We start from the raw sequence: 20582 nt of genomic DNA, 5'->3' as shown, positions 1-20582 counted from the left end.
CAGGTTAATGAGAAGGGTGTGCTTGAAAGGATGCACACAACTCTGCAATGTTGGGTTGTATTGGAGAGAGTCTGTCTTGAATCATTTTCCACACAGTCTGTGCCTGTATTTAAGCTAGTGAGGGCCGAGAATCCACTCTCACATACAGTTGAAGTCGGAAGTTTACATACACCTTAGCCAAATACATTTAAACTCAGTTTTTCACAATCCCTGACATTTAATCCTAGTAAAAATTCCCTGTTTTAGGTCAGATAGGATCACCACTCTATTTTAAGAAAGTTAAATGTCAGAATAATAGTAGAGAATTTATTTCAGCTTTTGTTTCTTTCATCACATTCCCAGTGGGTCAGAAGTTCATACACTCAATTAGTATTTGGTAGCATTGCCTTTAAATTGTTTAACTTTGGGTAGCCTTCCACAAGCTTCCCACAATAACTTCGGTGAATTTTGTCCCATTCCTCCTGACAGAGCTGGTGTAACTGAGTCAGGTTTGTAGGTCTCCTTGCTCGCACACCCTTTTTTTCAGTTCTGCCCACAAATTTTCAATGATGGAGTGGTGGCCACTCCAAAACCTTGCCTTTGTTGTGTTTACGCCATTTTGCCACAACTTTGGAAGTATGCTTGGGGTCATTGTCCATTTGGAAGACCCATTTGCGACCAAGATTTAACTTCCTGACTGATGTCTTGATGTTGCTTCAATATATCCACACAATTTTCCTCCCTCATGATGCCATCTATTTTGTGAAGTGCACCAGTCCCTCCTGCAGCAAAGCACCCCCACAACATGATACTGCCACCCCCGTGGTTCACGGTTGGGATGGTGTTCTTCGGCTTGCAAGCCTCCCCCTTTTTCCTCCAAACATAACGATGGTCATTATGGCCAAACTGTTCTATTTTTGTTTCATCAGACCAGAGGACATTTCTCCAAAATGTACGATCTTTGTCCCCATTTGCAGTTGCAAACCGTTTTCTGGCTTTTTTCCTGGCGGTTTTGGAGCAGTGGTTTCTTCCTTGCCTAGTGGCCTTTCAGGTTATGTCGATATAGGACTCGTTTTACTGTGGATATAGATACTGGAGAAAAAGTGTCTTCACAAGGTCCTTTGCTGTTGTTCTGAGATTGATTTGCACTTTTTGCACCAAAGTACGTTCATCTCTAGGAGACAGAACGCGTCTCCTTCCTGAGTGGTATGACGGCTGCGTGTACAGATGAACGTGGTACCTTCAGGCGTTTGGAAATTGCTCCCAAGAATGAACCAGACTTGTGGAGGGCTACAATTTTGTTTCTGAGGTCTTGGCTGATTTTCTTTAGATGTTCCCATGATGTCAAGCAAAGAGGCACTGAATTTGAAGGTAGGCCTTGAAATATATCCACAGGTACACCTCCAATTGCCTCAAATGATGTCGATTAGTCTATCAGAAACTTCTAAAGCCATGAGATAATTTTCTGACATTTTCCAAGCTGTTTAAAGGCACAGTCAACTTAGTGTATGTAAACTTCTGACCCACTGGAATTGTGATGCAGTGAATTATAAGTGAAATAACCTGTCTGTAAACATGTCCTAACCAACTTGCCAAAACGATAGTTTGTTAACCAGAAATTTTTGCAGTGGTTGAAAAAGGATTTTAATGACTCCAACCTAAGTGTATGTAAACTTCCGACTTCAACTGTAGGTACGTGGTTGCAATGGGCATCAGTGTCTTAACAGCGCAATTTGCCAAGGCAGGATACTCTGAGCGCAGCCCAATCCAGAAATTTGACAGTGGCTCCTGATTTTAAATTCATTTTTCACAGAACCGCTTGTTGCAATTTTGATGAGCTTCTCTTGTTCAGATATCGGTAAGTGGACTAGAGGCAGGGCATGAAAGGGATAAGGAATCCAGTTGTTTGTGTCGTCCGTTTCGGGGAAAGTACCTGAGTAATTGCGCACCCAACTCACTCAGGTGCTTCGCTATATCACATTTGACATTGTCCGTAAGCTTGTTCATTTGCACACAAAAATCAAACAATGATGGAAAGACCTGTGTGTTGTCCTTGTTAATGCAGACAGAGAAGAGCTCCAACTTTTTAATCACAGCCACAATTTTGTCCCGCACATTGACTATAAACTCAGCAAAAAAAGAAACATCCCTTTTTCAGGACCCAATCTTTCAAAGATAGTTCATAAAAATCCAAATAACTTCACAGATCTTCATTGTAATGGGTTTAAACACTGTTTCCCATGCTTGTTCAATGAACCATAAATAATTAAACATGCACCTGTGGAACGGTCGTTAAGACACTAACAGCTTACTGACGGTAAGCAATTTAAGGTCACAGTTAAGAAAACTTGGGACACTAAAGAGGCCTTTCTACTGACTCTGAAAAACACCAAAAGAAAAATGCCCAGCTCATCTGTGTGAACGTACCTTAGGCATGCTGCAAGGAGGCATGAGGACTGCAGATGTGGCCAGGGCATTAAATTGCAATGTCCGTACTGTGACATGCCTAAGACAGCACTACAGGGAGACAGGACGGACAGCTGATTGTCCTCGTAGTGGCACGAGGCAGACCACGTGTAACAACACCTGCACAGGATCGGTACATCCGAACATCACACCTGCGGGACAGGTACAGGATGGCAACAACAACTGCCCGAGTTACACCAGGAAAGCACAATCCTTCCATCAGTGCTCAGACTGTCCGCAAAAGGCTAAGAGAGGCTGGACTGAGGGCTTGTAGGCCTGTTGTAAGGCAGGTCCTCACCAGACATCACCGGCAACAACGTCGCCTATGGGCCACAAACCCACCATCGCTGGACCAGACAGGACTGGCAAAATGTGCTTTTCACTGATGAGTCACGGTTTTGTCTCACCAGGGGTGATGGGTGTATTCACGTTTATCGTCAAAGGAATGAGCATTACACCGAGGCCTGTACTCTGCAGCAGGATTGATGTGGAGGGTCTGTCATGGTCTGGGGTGGTGTGTCACATCATCGGGCTGAGCTTGTTGTCATTGCAGGCAATCTCAACGCTGTGCGTTACAGGGAAGACATCCTCCTCCCTCGTGGTACCTTTCCTGCAGGCTCATCCTGACATGACCCTCCAGCATGACAATGCCACCAGCCATACTGCTCGTTCTGTGCGTGATTTCCTGCTAGACAGGAATGTCAGTGTTCTGCCATGGCCAGCGAAGAACCCGGATCTCAATCCCATTGAGAACGTCTGGGACCCGTTGGATCGGAGGGTGAGGGCTCCACTCCATAGTGGAGTGGTAACGTGTGTGCAAGCAGTTGCTCCCCACGCTACTTGGATACACTGCAGCATCCACCGAGAGGCTCTTGCTGCCAAGGGAATGCCTGACAGCTTGATAGACGTTTTGGACAATACAGGGAAAATGGTTAACTTTTAAAGCAAGGCCCCTGAACTCTCGTATATATTTTCTGCACTATGGAACGATATGGGCAGCGACTAAGGGGCAAAGTATTGACACGTTTTTTAAATTGAGAGACGAGCTTTAAGTTTTCTTTACTGACCATAATTTTCACTTGTATTTCCGCTTGCATGATGACGAGTTTCTCACATGACTGTCCTACCTGGGTGATGTTTTTTCTCGCCTGAATGATCTGAATCTAGGGTTACAGGGACTCTCCGCAACTATTCAATGTGCGGGACAAAATTTGAGACGATGATTAAGAAGTTGGAGCTCTTCTCTGTTTGCATTAACAAGGACAACACGCAGGTCTTTCCATCATTGTATGATTGTTTTTTTTGTGTGCAAATGAACTCAAGCTGACAACCAATGTAAATTGTAATTTAGCAAAGCACCTGAGGGAGTTGGGTGCACAATTACGCAGGTACTTTCCCGAAACGGATGACACTAACAACTGGATTCGTTATCCCTTTCATGCCCTGCCTCCAGTCCACTTACTGATATCTGAACAAGAGAGCCTCATCAAAATTGCAACATGCGGTTCTGTGAAAATAGAATTTAATCAGAAGCCACTGCCAGATTTCTGGATTGGGCTGCGCTCAGAGTATCCTGCCTTGGCAAATTGCGCTGTTAAGACACTGATGCTCTTTGCAACCACGTACCTATGTGACAGTGGATTCTCGGCCCTCACTAGCATGAAAACTAAATACACGCACAGACTGTGGAAAATTATTTAAGACTGAGACTCTCCAATACAACCCAACATTGCAGAGTTGTGCACATCCTTTCAAGCACACCCTTCTCATTAACCTGTGGTAAGTTATTCACAATTTTTGATGAACAAATAAGGTTTTATATGTAAGATGGCAAAATAAAGAGTTATTATTTGTGCCCTGGTCCTATAAGAGCTCTTTGTCGCTTCCCACGAACCAGGTGTGACACAAACTCACACTCATTGTTATGTTTAATAAATGTATCGTATAGTTTGTGTGGCAGGCTTACAATGATGGCAAAAACAACATTTGAGAGTGCGCTCACCCAGGTGCTAGAGGGGGTACGCAGCTGGAGGTTGAATGTTTGAAGGGGTACGGGACTATAAAATGTTTGGGAACCACTGATCTAAATGAATGAAACTAAACAAAATCCCTTCCCTGTCTCCCCTGTTGACCACAGATTGTGCAGCCTGACCCTCAAGAAGCTGATTGTCCTCAAAGAACTGGACAGAGAGCTTAACTCTGTGGTGATAGCTGTCAAAATACAGGTGAGTCCAGGTTAGAGGGTTATGACGATTTAAGTAATGTGCTTCGGATTGTATTAGTATCAAATGGAGTGTCCATAAAAACACAGGAACTTGGATTGCTGTTGACCATTTGAAGTCTTGTGGGCTGGTTTGGTAACAAATGTTTGCATCAATTGACTGATACTATTTTTTGAAATAAGCAACACAAAATCAAAGGACTATATATCAAGGTCAATACTAATAGTCAATTTACTCAAATATGGAAATAACTAACAAAAGCTAATGGCCAACAAAAGCTCATGGTCAACATCAGAAATATTTTTCACTTCTCTGTGGTTCTCCTTACAAGCTATTTCTATAGCCATTGCATATCTTTTGTACATCCTTTATTTCATGCATCTTGGCAGAACTGCGACCTAGCTGCATACTTTTCCTTTCACACCTGACAACCTCCCCAGAATCTCTTCTTCCACTTAGCTCAATAGTCTGAGGACTGCCCAAGCGGTTACCAAGGTGACAGCTTGTTCGATAGGAACAGAGAGAAAATAAAAATATTACAGTTATGTCCGACCGTTACTAAAGTAGTCGCTTTGGCCGCGGTACTGCCCAGTGCTCGCATATTGCTCAGGGTTCTGTGCAGTCTGAGAGAAAGAGCATTGTGTGGTTGAACTGTGTTCTTTCTGTTCTCTCTCATTACTGGTGGTAAATTCACTGGTCATTTGCACTATGCACTTCATGAGTATTGAGAGGTAGATTATCAACAATCTTTGCAATAATTCTATATACTGTACATGGCAAGCTTACCTTTCAGATACACACAGAGATATCTGACGTTTACTACATTGGTTGGATTGATTTTTCAATACATAAATAAATTGCACTTTAATCTGAGGGGCCCAACAGGTTTGAAAATTTTTGGCATGGTCACTGGTGTTGTGAAGGACGACAAACCTCAAGAGATTTAAAACATGTCAGCATGACAGTTGGTCAGGTGGTAGAAAACCTGACCTGAAAACCTTAGGTGGCTGTTCCCTATCAGACCCTGAAGTGTCAGTCAATATTGCCCACCGCTGCTCTGTCCTCAAGTAACTCTGTACTTCAGCATATTTCTGAGAACACCATTCAGGTCTATTCCTTTCTTCCTGTGTTGGTTATGATGGCTAGCTAGCGCCTGTCTCAGCCGCCTACCTGCTACTTGTCAGAAAAGGGACTTAAATGGCCACATCTGATCCTCTGATGACAGCATGTTGAGCAGCAACACAAAAGAACCGAAAGTTGCGGCGTAGGCAGGAGCGGGTCTCGACTGCTCTTTATTCCCCATTGACAGGATGAAAAAGAGTGAAAAATGTTTGTTCTTGGTCACTCTGTATCTCTAGCTACTGAACTCAGAAGATTGTGGCAGTTTTGTTCCGTATGTTAAAACCCGATAATGCATACTTGTTTTTGGACCTTTCAGTTTTTTGAATGCCTTCAGAAATTAGTTAATTTTATTGTCATTGAGCTAGCCAAAAAGCTTTGGTTGCAGACGTGTCTGAAGCTGACACCTACCTACGCACTTAGTTGTCAGGACCCATGGGGCTACTCTTGGAAGCCACATGTCTTTTCTTCCTGCTCTAATATCAATTAGCATTACATTCTTGAAGTAGCTAGCACACCTTTTTAGTTTACTGAGTCACCATGAGAGGAATGCATGTCCGAATACAGATTTTTCCATGATTTCTCCCTTTTTATCTCTAAAGACTGAATGTATTGTGACGCTTCATCACTGATAACTGTCTGCTGGTCCATTTTAGTACAGCTGTGTGCGACAGCTCATTAGATGCTGACTGCTGCTGTTGTCTTGTTAGCAATTAGCCTGTTGCGTTTACAGTCAATTAATTTGGATGTGAAGCTAGCCTACCACAAGAAAACTAAACAGTCAGCATGGAGAGTTAGTGAAGCGCTAACTGACTGTGATAGAAAGGAAAAAAAAGCTTTTCCCCATATATTATTTTCTGCATGTCAGTAGCCGTGTCTGAATTCTGGCTTGCCTACTACTTACTTAAACTGCATACATATTAATCGTACTATGCACTATTTAGCACGTACTGTTTAGTAAAAAGTATGCTGTAGTATGCCACGGCCGCAAGTGCAACTGGGAACTCGGAAACAAAATGAGCTCAGACTGGGGGAAAATCGTCACGGTGGTGATCTTCAGCTCTAGTAGGATGCCGAGTTTCATCTGAGTTGGATGACTGTTCAAAAATATTTTTCCTAGTCGGAGCATGTTTTTTTCTGATTTCCCTGTTGTCTTGAATGCACCATCAGTTATGGATGTTGTAGGTTCATGCTCTAAAACATTCGCAGAGTACGACCCTGCCTCATACAGGAAGCGGCGCAGGTCCTAATCCAGGCACTTGTCATCTCCCGTCTGGATTACTGCAACTCGCTGTTGGCTGGGCTCCCTGCCTGTGCCATTAAACCCCTACAACTCATCCAGAATGCCGCAGCCCGTCTGGTGTTCAACCTTCCCAAGTTCTCTCACGTCACCCCGCTCCTCCGCTCTCTCCACTGGCTTCCAGTTGAAGCTCGCATCCGCTACAAGACCATGGTGCTTGCCTACGGAGCAGTGAGGGGAACGGCACCTCCGTACCTTCAGGCTCTGATCAGGCCCTACACCCAAACAAGGGCACTGCGTTCATCCACCTCTGGCCTGCTCGCCTCCCTACCTCTGAGGAAGCACAGTTCCCGCTCAGCCCAGTCAAAACGGTTCGCTGCTCTGGCACCCCAATGGTGGAACAAGCTCCCTCACGACGCCAGGACAGCGGAGTCAATCACCACCTTCCGGAGACACCTGAAACCCCACCTCTTTAAGGAATACCTGGGATAGGATAAAGTAATCCTTCTAACCCCCCCCCCTTAAAAGATTTAGATGCACTATTGTAAAGTGGTTGTTCCACTGGATATCATAAGGTGAATGCACCCATTTGTAAGTCGCTCTGGATAAGAGCGTCTGCTAAATGACTTAAATGTAAAATGTAAATGTAAATGCTTCGCGTATGAACTGGAAAGGATCGTCTGTAGCTCCACCCAGTGACCTTTCACTACAGCGGAGTGCCAGAGTATTGTTAGCTAAGTAGCATTTGGAAAAACGTATTTGGAGTGGGGATGCACGATATATCGGTGAACATATCGTAATTGGCCGATGTTGGCTAAAAATGCCAACATTGGTATCAGCCCAATGTCTAGTTTAACGCCAATGTGCAAAACCGATGTCAAAGATGGTAGGTACATGACGTAATGACACCACATAAAATGTTGTGCTACACGTGTAACACAGCATTCTTAACCTAGCCCACTATGTTTGCTGTGTGGATCGAGCAGTCAATAAGTCGAGCAGTCATTTGAAAGAGTAAGAACATTTCAACGAGACAACTCAAATGAGAAATCCATTAACGGCAAGATAATTAATTGCCCCTGACAATCAACCGTTCTCTATCGTGGATGATGTTGGCTTTCGCCGACTGGTCGAACACCAGTACACACTACCAAGTGCGCTATTTTTCAGATGTTACCCTACCGCAGTTACACAGTGATGGCGTCACTGCTATTAGCTTCATGACTGATATTTGGAACAGCGATATCAGCCCCATGAGCATGCTGAGTCTGACAGCACAGTGGGTCGTCGAGGATTTCGTACTGAGGAAAGTCGTATTACATGCTCATGAATGTGCTGGTTGGCATACCGCTGCTGCCACTTCAATGGCATTTGAGAACATGTTTGAAACATGAACACACTAGCTAGCTCTAGTCGAACAACTGACTCGAGAAATAAGCTCATCAACTGCGCCTGCAGCAGGCGTGATACCCTCTGTCATGGCATTGAAACGCCTGCTCAACAAAACTGCTGTCACAGGCTGTGAACAAGCGATTTGGTAACACTCTCTCTTTGCTGTGTTGCCACCATGCTCGATGCTATGTACAAGGACTGCCACTTCGATGCAGACAAGAAACAGGGTTTACGTGAAATGTTGCGTACACAGCTGGACAAGATGGAAAGTGTGTGTGCACCGAGGAAGAGAGGCCACGGACAAACAAGCTGAAACTTCACTGCTTGACCTGTATGATGAAATCCGGGTTGAGAATGAAACGACTGAACAAATGAACAACAAAACAGCACAGCAAGTATGTGAAAGAAATAGGTTTTGATCATGTTTTACTGGTAATGGTGACATACGTAAATGCCAACAAAATAACTTTTTGGTGTGTGTGTGTGTGTGTGTGTGTGTGTGTGTGTGTGTGTGTGTGACCTTTATTTAACGAGGCAAGTCAGTTAAGAACAACTTCTTATTTACAATGACGGCCAATCCCAGACGACGCTGGGCCAATTGTATGCCGCCCTATGGGATTCCCAATCACGGCCGAATGTGTTACAGCCTGGATTCGAACCAGGGACTGTAGTGACGCCTCTTGCACTGAGATGCAGTGCCTTAGACCTCTGTGTCCGTGTGTATGTGTTAACTATTTAACTGTACTAGAATGCTAAAAAGGCCGCAAAGTGTTTTTATTTCGGTTATCGGTATCGTTTTTTTGGGGCAAGGAAATATCGGAACGTAATATCGGTGCATCACTAATTTGGAGTAAACTCGAGTTAACCATAGGCCTAAGCATGCATCGATTGAAGAGTCACCTGAAGCTTGAGAGGAATGGGGAGATGCCGTAGAGGAATGATGCAGAGAGCTCGTAATGAGGGCGACTGGCTAGCTGCTACTCTGAACTGTGTGTGGTGAGATTTCTGGTGCCCAGAGCTGCTGAGGAATCACGCAAGTGGATGTCATACATTGTGACGGAGAAGTCCAGTGGCTAAAAGACTCGGGCTGGTTCCCAGAGTACCTAGCCCTCTATAGGATCATAACCATACTTCGTCTTCATCAATCATATCCCTAACCACCTTCTTCTGATCAAGCCAGCACTCAAAGATTTGGCCTCTATTAGTTGATCTAGCCAACTATAGCTAGGCTACTAATGATAATGTATTGCACCTGCAATAACATAGCTCAGATGTGCGAGGGCATCCTTTTATGTTGAAAGTATAACAGTAGATGTACTGATTTTAAAAACATTTTTATTATTACAAACAAGAAACACTTTTAAATGTGAACAGAAATCCACTTTGGGTTTATAAAAAGGACATCACCAAAAATGGTACAAAATGAAAATCTATAAATAAAATGTATAGAAAATGCATAAATCTACTGCTAAATCAAATCAAAGTTTATTGGTCCTGTACACAGACTTGCAAATGTTATCGCAGGTGCTGCCAAATGCTTGTGTTTCTAGCTTCAACAGTGCAGTAATACTTTGCAATACAAAACAATACACACATAATCCAAAAAGAAAGAAATTAAGAAATATCAGAACGAGCAATGTAACAGTCCGAAAATGCACATACTATAAAATGTTATATTTTGCGTCATGCGCGATCACGTTGTTTCCCGATATTCATTGATTTCAGTAGCGCAACCACATATCTAAGCCAAGCAATAAAGAAAGCTTTGTAGTGAATTCCCATTAAAAAAAACTGAACAGTCTCAATAGCCAGTTATTGCAGGATATGAAAGGATATGCAGTAACAACAGTATTTCCGTTCGATAAAACATTATCTATTAAAACTGTAAATGGTACAAATTCTACAGGCCCTTCCAAAGTAAAAGTGCAGGGGTAAACTACAGCATACTAAAAGATTTCAGCGATGAACATGAGTAACCACACAAATTGCATAATGTAGCATTTTTGCATGTATAATCGATATGAAATGACCAATATTAAGATACTAGCTAAATGTTTTGTGAAAGACACCCTGTTTTTGTCATTTTGGGATGTATTGTTGTTGTATTTCTGTGCATCTTGGGACGGTATAGAAGTTAAATGAAAGACGAGTGTTCAGTAAAATAGGTTTCAGTAAAAAAAAGAGAAAATTAACCAAAATGTTTGCATTTAAAAAAGATGCATGGGAAAAAATGTAATCTAACACAATCTCATTAAATTAATTGAAATTACACATCTTTTCTTTCTCTTTAGTGAAGACGTAAAGTCGCATATCCAAAGTTTTAGAACACCAACTCATTCAGGGGTTTTTCTTTATTTTTTACTATTATCTACATTGTAGAAAAATAGTGACGACATCAAAACTATGAAATAACACATATGGAATCATGTAGTAACCAAAAAAGTGTTAAACAAATCAAAATGTATTTCTATTTGAGATTCTTCAAAGTAGCCACCCTTTGCCTTGATGACAGCTTTGCACACTCTTGGCATTCTTCATATATTCATTGATTTTGGTAGTGCATCCCGATATCTAATTAATCAACTGTTGTCAAAACCGAAATTAGTATGACATCCAGGCATTTAAAGTATACTTGATTTTTCGAAATGTCATATACTATAAAATGTAATTTTTTTAGGACTCAAGTATAGGTATTCAGACACGGCCACTGATGAAAGCAAGCTTGTATTGGGTGAGATGATAGAGCATGCTAGGAAAAAAGTGCCGTTGCCACGAGCAGCACCAGATGTATTGAAATGAGCGAGATGCTCTCTCACAGTCACACACAGTATCTGTGCACGTGTTCACATCACGCTGTTCACAGCGTGGTAGCGAGGGCACCAAAGAAGTGCCTTGTGCTTCAGTGCTCTAAGTTGCTGTGTAAATTGATCCATTGTGCTGTTTGCTTTCTGTATCTACATCATATCGCTGAGTCTTCCTTTAAATTGGCTGGATCAGTAGGTTACTGAGGGAACAAGACCCTGTCCAGAAACAACCCCTAAGCCCTAGGCATCATTGGCAAACTCTCCTTCTTTGACACAGGGATGTGTGAGTTTTAGCATTGAGTTTCTATACACGTTTCTCAGGGAAAGGAGCATTGCAAAGTCGAAGTGTTACCACCAAATGTCTTTGTTTCAGTCACCATTACATCCCTAACTCTCTCTGTGCCTCTCTTTAAATTTTCCTCCACAGGGCTCCAAGCGCATCTTGAGGTCCAACGAGTATGTCCTTCCTCCAGATGGACTGATGGAGACCGACCTTGAGCTAACCTTCTCACTCCAGGTATGGCCAGGTTAACACGGCTTTCAAAACTATTATATCATAGTATCAAAGAGTGATCCGTTATGTGACTGAAATACATATTTTCAATAGCCAACGGTTGATGTACAGCGCTTTTTGCTAAAGTAATGGTAGTGCCTATGTAAACACCATACCCCCTTTTTAGTTATAGTGTATTTCCCACACCTCATTTTGGCGTTCAAAGCCCATCTGAGGTGGTGGGTCTGAAGGCATCAAAGAAATGACTGACTGAAGAAAAACGTGGTCATGGCTACAGACATGATGTAAGGTGTGATGTAACCTCCTGTAACACCTAATGTGTGTTGCGCCCTTTTCTGTCCCCCCTAGTATCCCCACTTCCTCAAAAGGGACGCCAACCGATTGCAGATCATGCTGCAGAGGAGGAAGCGATATAAAAACCGCACCATCCTGGGGTATAAGACCTTAGCTGTGGGCGTCATCAATATGGCAGAGGTAAAGACGACAGCTTAATATTATACATTTTTTTTAATCATAACGGCATATGAAGTCAAACGGACGTTGCTTATCATGGGGTTAGAAATCCGTAACTATGGAAAACAAGGCCCATGGTGCGAATTACGGGAGACGTTAGCTCCCCTAAATGCAACGAAAGTCAAACTTTCGGGGGTCTCTAAAAAATGCTAATTTAACCATTCTCATATTTGTTTAAAATGCAGTGGTAGATATGCTTTGCAGTGGTAAATATGAAAATAAAATCATCCAATGAAACGAACACCCCCACCTCTTTGTCATGGTTTAAACCATGTATTTCCATGTGGCGGCGCTGTCCATCCAGTAGTGGTGAATTTCGGCTTCAGATGTGCCCCTTTTCGCATAGATTTTCCATTTGTACTTCCACATTTTTTGCCATTTGTTTGCCATGCGTCCTTGATAAAAATAGCCTTCTTTCCAATTCATTTAACGTGTCCTGACTTTTCAGGCTACAAAAAAAATTGTCAGCAATCGCAGAATCTCATTAGGCACACTTTTTTGGTGTTTTGTAACAGATGTCTATTTCCATTCATAAAATGGCGCGAGTATGCAGTTTGGATGCTGGAATTATTTTAGAGTGGACCAACATGCCTACTTTTTGAAGAGATTTGTTTGACAATCAGATGAAAATATCATGACTAGTTGTGTTCATGCCATATTAAAAGGTAATTCATTTTTACAGTTTAAATTATGTCTTTATTGTTAGGCGCGTGCACTCAAAACAGGTGTAATTCGCACTCTGGCAGGGCCCATACCTCAACACATACCCCAACACACACATATACCTCAACACATAGCCTACCTTTATTGGTTTGCCGGAGGCATAGACAACTCCACCTAAACTGATCTCAGAGCATTTCGTATTAACTCCACTTAACCTGGTCTCAGAGCATTTTGTATTATTCTGTATGTAAATCCAAAACACTCCATTTAGTATATGTTTCGTGTGATATGTATTACTTTGTGGATGTCCATCATCCATTTCACATGATATGTTACGCATTACAATTTGTTTGATATGTTACTAATTGCAATTTGTATAATATGTTCCGAATTTTCAATACATACATGTTACGAATTCCAATTTGTTGTGGTTAACATTGGCTAGGTGGCTAATGCTAATGTATATCATAGCTAGGCTAGGGGTTAGGGTTAAGGTTAGGTTAGGAGGTTGGTTAAGGGTCAGGAGTTAAGTTAAAGGGTTAAGGTTAGGGGAAGGGTTAGCTAACATGCTAAGTAGTTGCTAAGTAGTTGCATAGTAGCTAAAATGTAGTAAGTAGTTGCAAAGTTGCCAATTAGCTTAAATGCTAAAGTTGTCCATGATGAAATTCTAACTCGCAATCTTTGGGTTGGTAGACGTTTGCGTTATACGGCTACCCATCCGCCCCGACCTTTCGTTTTTGTGTTAAGTAACCTTCTGTCTTATGTAACCATACCAAATGTAACACATCACACTCATTTGATTTACGTATATTATGTTACATCTAGTCTATGAGATCAGGCTGCTCTACCAGTTCCAATTCAGAATCCATTTTTGGCAAGGTCTGTGCTAAATTCAAAATTGCCAAAGCAAGAAGGAACTTATTAACTGGCCATAACAAGGAACTGTAACCGAATGCATAAAGTGAACAGAAGCGATATACAGAAACCCACTATTTTGAAATTGACTGAACACAAGCCAATGTCATTATATACACATCCATGAACTATTCCACACAGCCAGCAGCCACCAGCCAGCATTAAACCATGCCCCCGGATGTAGGCATGCTTCCCCATTCCTCCAATCATATTACAGGACTACCATAGCTACATTTCCTCAGGTCTCCATCCGCAATACACTCGCAATTAGTTTCACAATTCCGCCTCCGCAAACGGCTGAATAATAAAGCATGCCGGGGAGAATGACAGAGAACATGTCATACTCAGTAGAGACGTGACTGTCTGAACAAAGTGCCGTCAGGCTTTGCCTTGGGTTTGAATGACAGCAGTGATTGGAGAACATTTGGGGGCTTTCATTTTCGATGCAACCTGCCCCAGTGATTGATGGTTAATGAAACTCCAGGGCTGCCTCTCAAATGGCACCGTATGCGATTTGGTACACAGCCTAGAGCTTAGAGCGAGCGTAGAGAAGTGCAGCGTGGTGGGAGTAGAGGCGTCGCTGTGATGGGGTTTCTGTCAAGGTGAGAGGCACAAATCCGATTTGGTGAGACATGAGGAAGAAAACATGGGGAGGAAAATTAAGCTTCCCCGTTTCTAAGAAAAACTGTGCGTCAGTTGAAGGTGTGTGTGTGTGTGTGTGTGTGTGTGTGTGTGTGTGTGTGTGTGTTTGTGTTTGTGTTTGTGTGCGTGCGTGTTTGCAAATTTATGAGTGTGTGTGTGCCTGCATGGGCTAGTGTCTGGCTGGCTGTCTGTCTGCATTAGCTCATGTATTTTACTCAGGTACTCATTGTTCTGTTTGAATGATCACAACACTTGTATGTCGCTCACACACTTCTCTGTCCTGACTTCGGTTTAGGTGATGCAGCATCCAACAGATGGAGCCCAGATCCTGGGTCTCCATAGCAACGTGAAGGAGGTGCCGGTGCGTGCGGCCGAGCTCAGCGTGTATTCCCTGTCCAGTCAGGCCATTGACCATGAGGACGGCAGCGGGCAGCCAGGGACCAAGGCCAAAGCCTTAGGTGGGGACCTTGAAACCAGTGCCTGTCATTAGAAGTGTTTGGCTCGCACGCTGAGGAAAGCTATTCATCCCGAAAACAGTTGTTTTTGCCATAATGTTATTTAATTGCATAAAGTATCCTTGTCCGAGCCAGAACGGCCCTTAGGGCAGGAGACTATCTCTTGTTTTTGTAGCATGAGTAAGCTTGATGTACAAGTACACCCCCTGGACTGGATGCTAGTCTATCGCAGGGCTTTTAATTGCATAATAAGTGCATATTTACATTGCACTTAGCCTGACAGTCGCGTGAGTGAAACCATTTTCTCTGCAATTATGCCCCCCCACCCCACTTTTCTCCCCAATTTCAATCTTGTCTCATCTCTGCAACTCCTCAATGGGCTCGGGAGGCCCAGGCAATTGCACATTTTAATAGACATTTGTTTCTATGTTGACAACTCGTTTTCACAAAGGGCATGACACAGAATGGGGTTAACTTTTCTAAAAAAAAAATGATTTTGAAAAATGTATTTTGTGTAGCCTTCAATGTCTCAATGTTTCAGTCATACTTGTGTCACTCTAGAGATTTCTATACATTCACTACTTAAAAGTCTATTTACTGAAGTGCAATAAGCCCACCACAGACCCACTAATAGCCCCATGGGAAGGGTCCTTCCAACATATTGCCTGTGTCCACAGACCACTGTTACTACCGGGGCCTATAGCCCCAACCATGACAGCTTAAGTACATTAGGACTAATGCTACTGAGGGGAAATGGAGGATATTAATCTCATTGATTCTTAAGGCATTTACAGCCTGGCACCTGATGTTCCCTTAGGATCCTCGTGTTCCCAGAGCCAAAATGGATGCCCAGTAAACGATACAGATGTCAGATGCACTAATGTAAAGGAATTTGCTCTGAAACTGACAGCCTGCGCCCCAAAATGAAATCATCTGTCAAGGATGAAATATTAGCCAGATGGCCGGCAAGCTATATGAAATCTCTTGAAAAAATTGACTGAACTCACTTATTCATTCTATTTTCCCATCCTTGAGGAAGTATGGAGTGACATTAGAGGCATTTAAACTTACTTGACCTCCTTTTTAGCTCACAGCCTCCGAGTGGAGCAATGGGACATAGCCACTTAAAATCCATGCTAAATTCTCCAGAGTTTAACAGTGAGTGAATGGAGAATTGACATGTAGCTTATGTTTCTCTTTCACCCCAGATCGCTCCCCGGATATGGACAACTACTCAGAGGACGACGACGACAGCTACTCCTCGGAGCAGGAAGCTAGCGACGATGCTGTTCAACCAGTGGTGAGACACAGTACATCTTACAGTTTGCTGTTGGGAGGGATCTCCAGTTCGAATTATCTCTAATGGATATTTGCAGTCACACAACCCAAAATACACACTGTATACCAATACAGTAAATCCCTGCATACTATTTCTCCTGGGGTCTATGTCATTGGCTTAGTGTTTCTCAATCTATAACTCGCAGAACTGCACTTTATTGTTCTAGCCCAGCGTTAACATGCCTGATTCCACTAATCTTGATGATCAGGTGTGTTAGTGCTGGGCTGGAACAAAAAGGTAAATTCCCATGAGTTGTAAAGCACAGCTCTCTATGACACAAAATTCTCTCTTTCGTAGGACCTGTACGATGAGGATGAGGATGTGCAAAGGAAGCCAAAGAAAAACCGGAGGAAAATGATTCGTACAACATCCATGACAAGGGTAAGGATGGGGGAGCCTCCCTATATCAACAACTTTACAATGTGGTTGGATAAATTCATTCAAATATACATCAAACCTAGCTTGTAAGTTTATTTTAGTGCTAGAATGAGAATAGCCCCAGCATAGAGCCCTGAGCGGCCGTGCTTCTCCTCCTGGCCTGCCACTCAGAAGAAATGCCGTTCTGCGCAGAGACGTAAGAGATTTGAACTTCACTGAGTTCGCCACATTAGTTTGCGCTATATAGATTAAAGCTTTTTCTGTGATTGAATCAACATTATATTAGCCCCTTTTCAGCACAACGGAGTAGAATTCTATTGGCAGGGGTAGCCCACGAGTGGAAACGGAATAAAGCTAAGCACAGGCAAAATCTTAGAGGAAAACCTGGTTCAGTCTGCTTTCCATCAGACACTGGGAGCCAAATTCACCTTTCAGCAGGACAACCTAAAACTCAAGGCCAAATATACACTGGAGTTACCAATACGACATTGAATGTTCCTGAGTGGCCTGGTTTTGACTTAAATCGGCTTGAAAATCTATTGCAAGACTTGAAAATGGCTGCCTAGCAATGATCAACAACCATCTTGACAGAGCTTGAATTGTTTCAAAAATAATAATAGGCAAATGTTGTACAATCAAGGTGTACAAAGCTCTTAGAGACTTACCCAAAAAGACTCACAGTTGTAATCACTGCCAAAGGTAATTCTAACATGTGTTTACTGGGGGGTTGAATAGTTATGTAATCAATATATATATTAGAGTTTTATTTTTCATTCATCTTTAAATAATGAATCTTTGATATTACCAAATATTTTGTATAGATCATTAAAAAATGTAAAAAGTACCATTAATTCCATTTGTAGCCCAACAAAATGTGGAAATGTCAAGGGGTGTGAATACTTTCTGAAGGCACTGTAAGTACAAACTACATTTAAATGCAATACAGTTTTTCGGTCCCAATTCCTTGCTCCTGATAACTGCATGCTTAGGTTTAGTGTGTGTGCTGTCTTGAAAGTTCCAAGCCAGTGCAAATGGGTGCAGTCAACAAAAGCCGACTGTAATCTCTTTAAGGTGTGTCTGTGTTAGGTCTGCTCCTCAGTCTTGTTCTTTTCTGGGATGGCACAGAAGATGTCTTCAGTCTGCTAAATCCTAAATCCTTTGCTAAGCAGTAGTGACAGGAGAGTTGTCCTGGAATGAGTTCAACATCCACTTTTAGACCAAAACACTGTGTTAGATGACGCAGTCTAAAACACCAACTAAGGATACAAATTAAGCAGGCACCAACACGCACAAACTGAGACCCGCACATGGGAGCTGGTCACACACACACACACACACACACACACACACACACACACACACACACACACACACACACAAACATAAATCACAAATAACGCACACTATCAAATCCTTTTCCCTAGGCCCGGGTATTTGCTTCAAGCAATAATCCTTGGTGTTGTTAATAATGACACGTCTGGCTCTCTCCAATGACCTAATGTGCCTTTTGTAAATACTGCAACACGCCACCGTCACATAAGGTCACCAAGATCGAAGCCACTAAGCCATGTGAACATTAACTGACTTTTAATGGTGTAGCCAAGTACACCTGAGATGCTGCCACTCTTCAGATAAGAATATTAATAGGAGTAGGGTGAAATTGTCCCTAGACATTGATTTTGGGTCAGTTTTGCATTTTCCCAATGAATGAATATTGTTAGGATTGGAGGAAGGGAAGCTTATCCTAGATCTTTACCTAGGGGATACTCCACTCCGGAGCTTAATAACATTTGGCGGTGAAGACTAGACTCAAGGTATATTGTGTTAACTTCACTGTGATTTATTGAGCTCTCAACAGCTTTGTTGGTTACACTGACGTCTCTGAAAGATTAGCATACGTCCTGCGTCAGCTAATGGGGATCCTAATAAAAAATGTAGTTCTTTGTCTACTCTTGTTGACACCAAACTCTCTTTCTCTCCCTCCCTCTTCCTCCCTCTCTCTCACCCTCCTTTTACAGCAACCCAATTTCAAACAGAAGTTTGTGGCCCTGTTGAAGAGATTCAAAGTGACTGATGAGGTTAGTATTGCATGCTTCAACTGTTCTGTTTTATAGGAATAACAAGCTGCAAGGGATTCATCTGCCACTGCTTCAAAGTGCTTGTAGAATGCTACAAGGTTCATAAAGTGTTCTTCATCTGTCCCTGTCGGAGAACCATTTCTTGTTTTCAGGTAGAACTTTCACCCAACGAAGAACCCTCAAAGAACCATTTTGTGAAAAAGTTATACCAACCAAAAAGGGTTCTCCTACTACAGTGCTGGGACAGCTGAAGAACCCTTGGTTCTAGGTAGCCCCTTTTTTCAAAAAGTATATACCATTATATCTGGTAATGACGTCCCAAATATATGGAGCTTATTGACTTTGACCCTTTCTGTTTACAGATCAATTTAATTGATTTAAGCGCATTAGCTGGGCCCACTGATCAATAATGACAAACCTTCTGGCATTGACAACTTAGATGGAAGGCTACTGAGGATGGTAGCTGACTCTATAGCCACTCCTATCTATTATATTATTTTCTGAGCCTAGAGGAAAGTCGTTGTCCTCAGGCCTGCAGGGAAGCCAAAGTAATTCCGCTACCCAAGAGTGGTAAAGCAGCCTGTACTGGTTCTAACAGCAGACCTATAAGCTTGCGCTGCCAGCTCTTAGCAAACTGTTGGGAAAAAAATAGCATTGTATTTGTTTGACCAAATACAATGCTATTTCTCTGTAAACAAATTAACAACAGACTTTCAGAATGCTTATAGAGAAGGACACTCGACATGTACTGCACTGATACAAATGACTGATTGGTTGAATTGTTTTTATAATAAGAAGATTGTGGGAGCTGTACTGTTAGATTTCAGTGCAGCCTTTGATATTATTGTCCATAACCTGTTGTTGAAAAAACGTATGTGCTATGGCTTTTCAACCTCTGCCATAATGTGGATTCAGAGCTATCGATCTAATAGAACTCAAAGGGTTTTCTTTAATGGAAACTTCTCTAATGTCAAACATGTAAAGTGTGGTGTACTGCAGGGCAGCTCTCTAGGCCCTCTACTCTTTTCTGTTTTTACCAATGACCTGCCACTGGCATTAAACAAAGCATGTGTGTCCATGTATGCTGATAATTCAACCATATACGCATCAGCAACCACAGCTAATGAAGTCACTGAAACCCTTAACAAGGAGTTGCAGTCTGTTTTGGAATGGGTGGCCAGTAATAAACTGGTCCTGAACATCTCTAAAACTAAGAGCATTGTATTTGGTACAAATCATTCCATAAGTGCTAGACCTCAGCTGAATCTGGTAATGAATGGTGTGGCTGTTGAACAAGTTGAGACTAAATTACTTGGTGTTACCTTAGATTGTAAACTGTCATGGTCAAAACATATAGATTCAATGGTTGTAAAGATGGAGCGAGGTCTGTCTGTAATAAAGAGATGCTCTGCTTTTTTGACACCACACTCCAAAAAGCAAGTTCTGCAGGCGCTAGTGTTGTCTAATCTTGATTATTGTCCAGTCGTGTGGTCCAGTGCTGCAAGGAAAGACCTAGTTAAGCTGCAGCTGACCCAGAACAGATCGGCACGTTTTGCTCTTAATTGTAATCAAAGGGTTTATATAAATACTATGCATGCCAGTCTCTCTTGGCTAAGAGTTGAGGAGAGACTGACTGCATCACTTCTTCTTTTTATACGAAACATTAATGTTTTGAAAATCCCTAGTTGTTTGCATAGTCAACTTACACACAGACCTGTCACACACACTTACCCCACCAGACATGCCACCAGGGGTCTTTTCACAGTCCCCAAATCCAGAACAAATTCAAGAAAGTGTACAGTATTATATAGAGCCCTTATTGCATGGAACTTCCTTCTATCTCATAATGCTCAAATAAACAGC

The 20582-nt window shown here is 42.3% G+C and overlaps 1 protein-coding gene across 4 annotated transcripts in view; it reads left to right on the top strand.

Moving 5' to 3' along the window:
* Window positions 1–20582, top strand: part of LOC115178866 (phosphofurin acidic cluster sorting protein 2) — a 92573-nt gene that overhangs the window by 37491 nt on the left and 34500 nt on the right. For all 4 annotated transcript variants that reach the window (XM_029740248.1, XM_029740246.1, XM_029740247.1 and 1 more), the window contains exons 2-8: window positions 4583–4670; window positions 11650–11739; window positions 12085–12210; window positions 14765–14927; window positions 16133–16224; window positions 16561–16644; window positions 18660–18719. In XM_029740248.1, the coding sequence (XP_029596108.1) occupies window positions 4583–4670; window positions 11650–11739; window positions 12085–12210; window positions 14765–14927; window positions 16133–16224; window positions 16561–16644; window positions 18660–18719 (703 nt within the window). The remainder of the gene's footprint in view (window positions 1–4582; window positions 4671–11649; window positions 11740–12084; window positions 12211–14764; window positions 14928–16132; window positions 16225–16560; window positions 16645–18659; window positions 18720–20582) is intronic.

Source organism: Salmo trutta, chromosome 38 (assembly GCF_901001165.1).
Source record: "Salmo trutta chromosome 38, fSalTru1.1, whole genome shotgun sequence".
Classification (NCBI taxonomy): domain Eukaryota; kingdom Metazoa; phylum Chordata; class Actinopteri; order Salmoniformes; family Salmonidae; genus Salmo; species Salmo trutta.
This window is presented reverse-complemented; position numbering and strand designations above follow the sequence as displayed.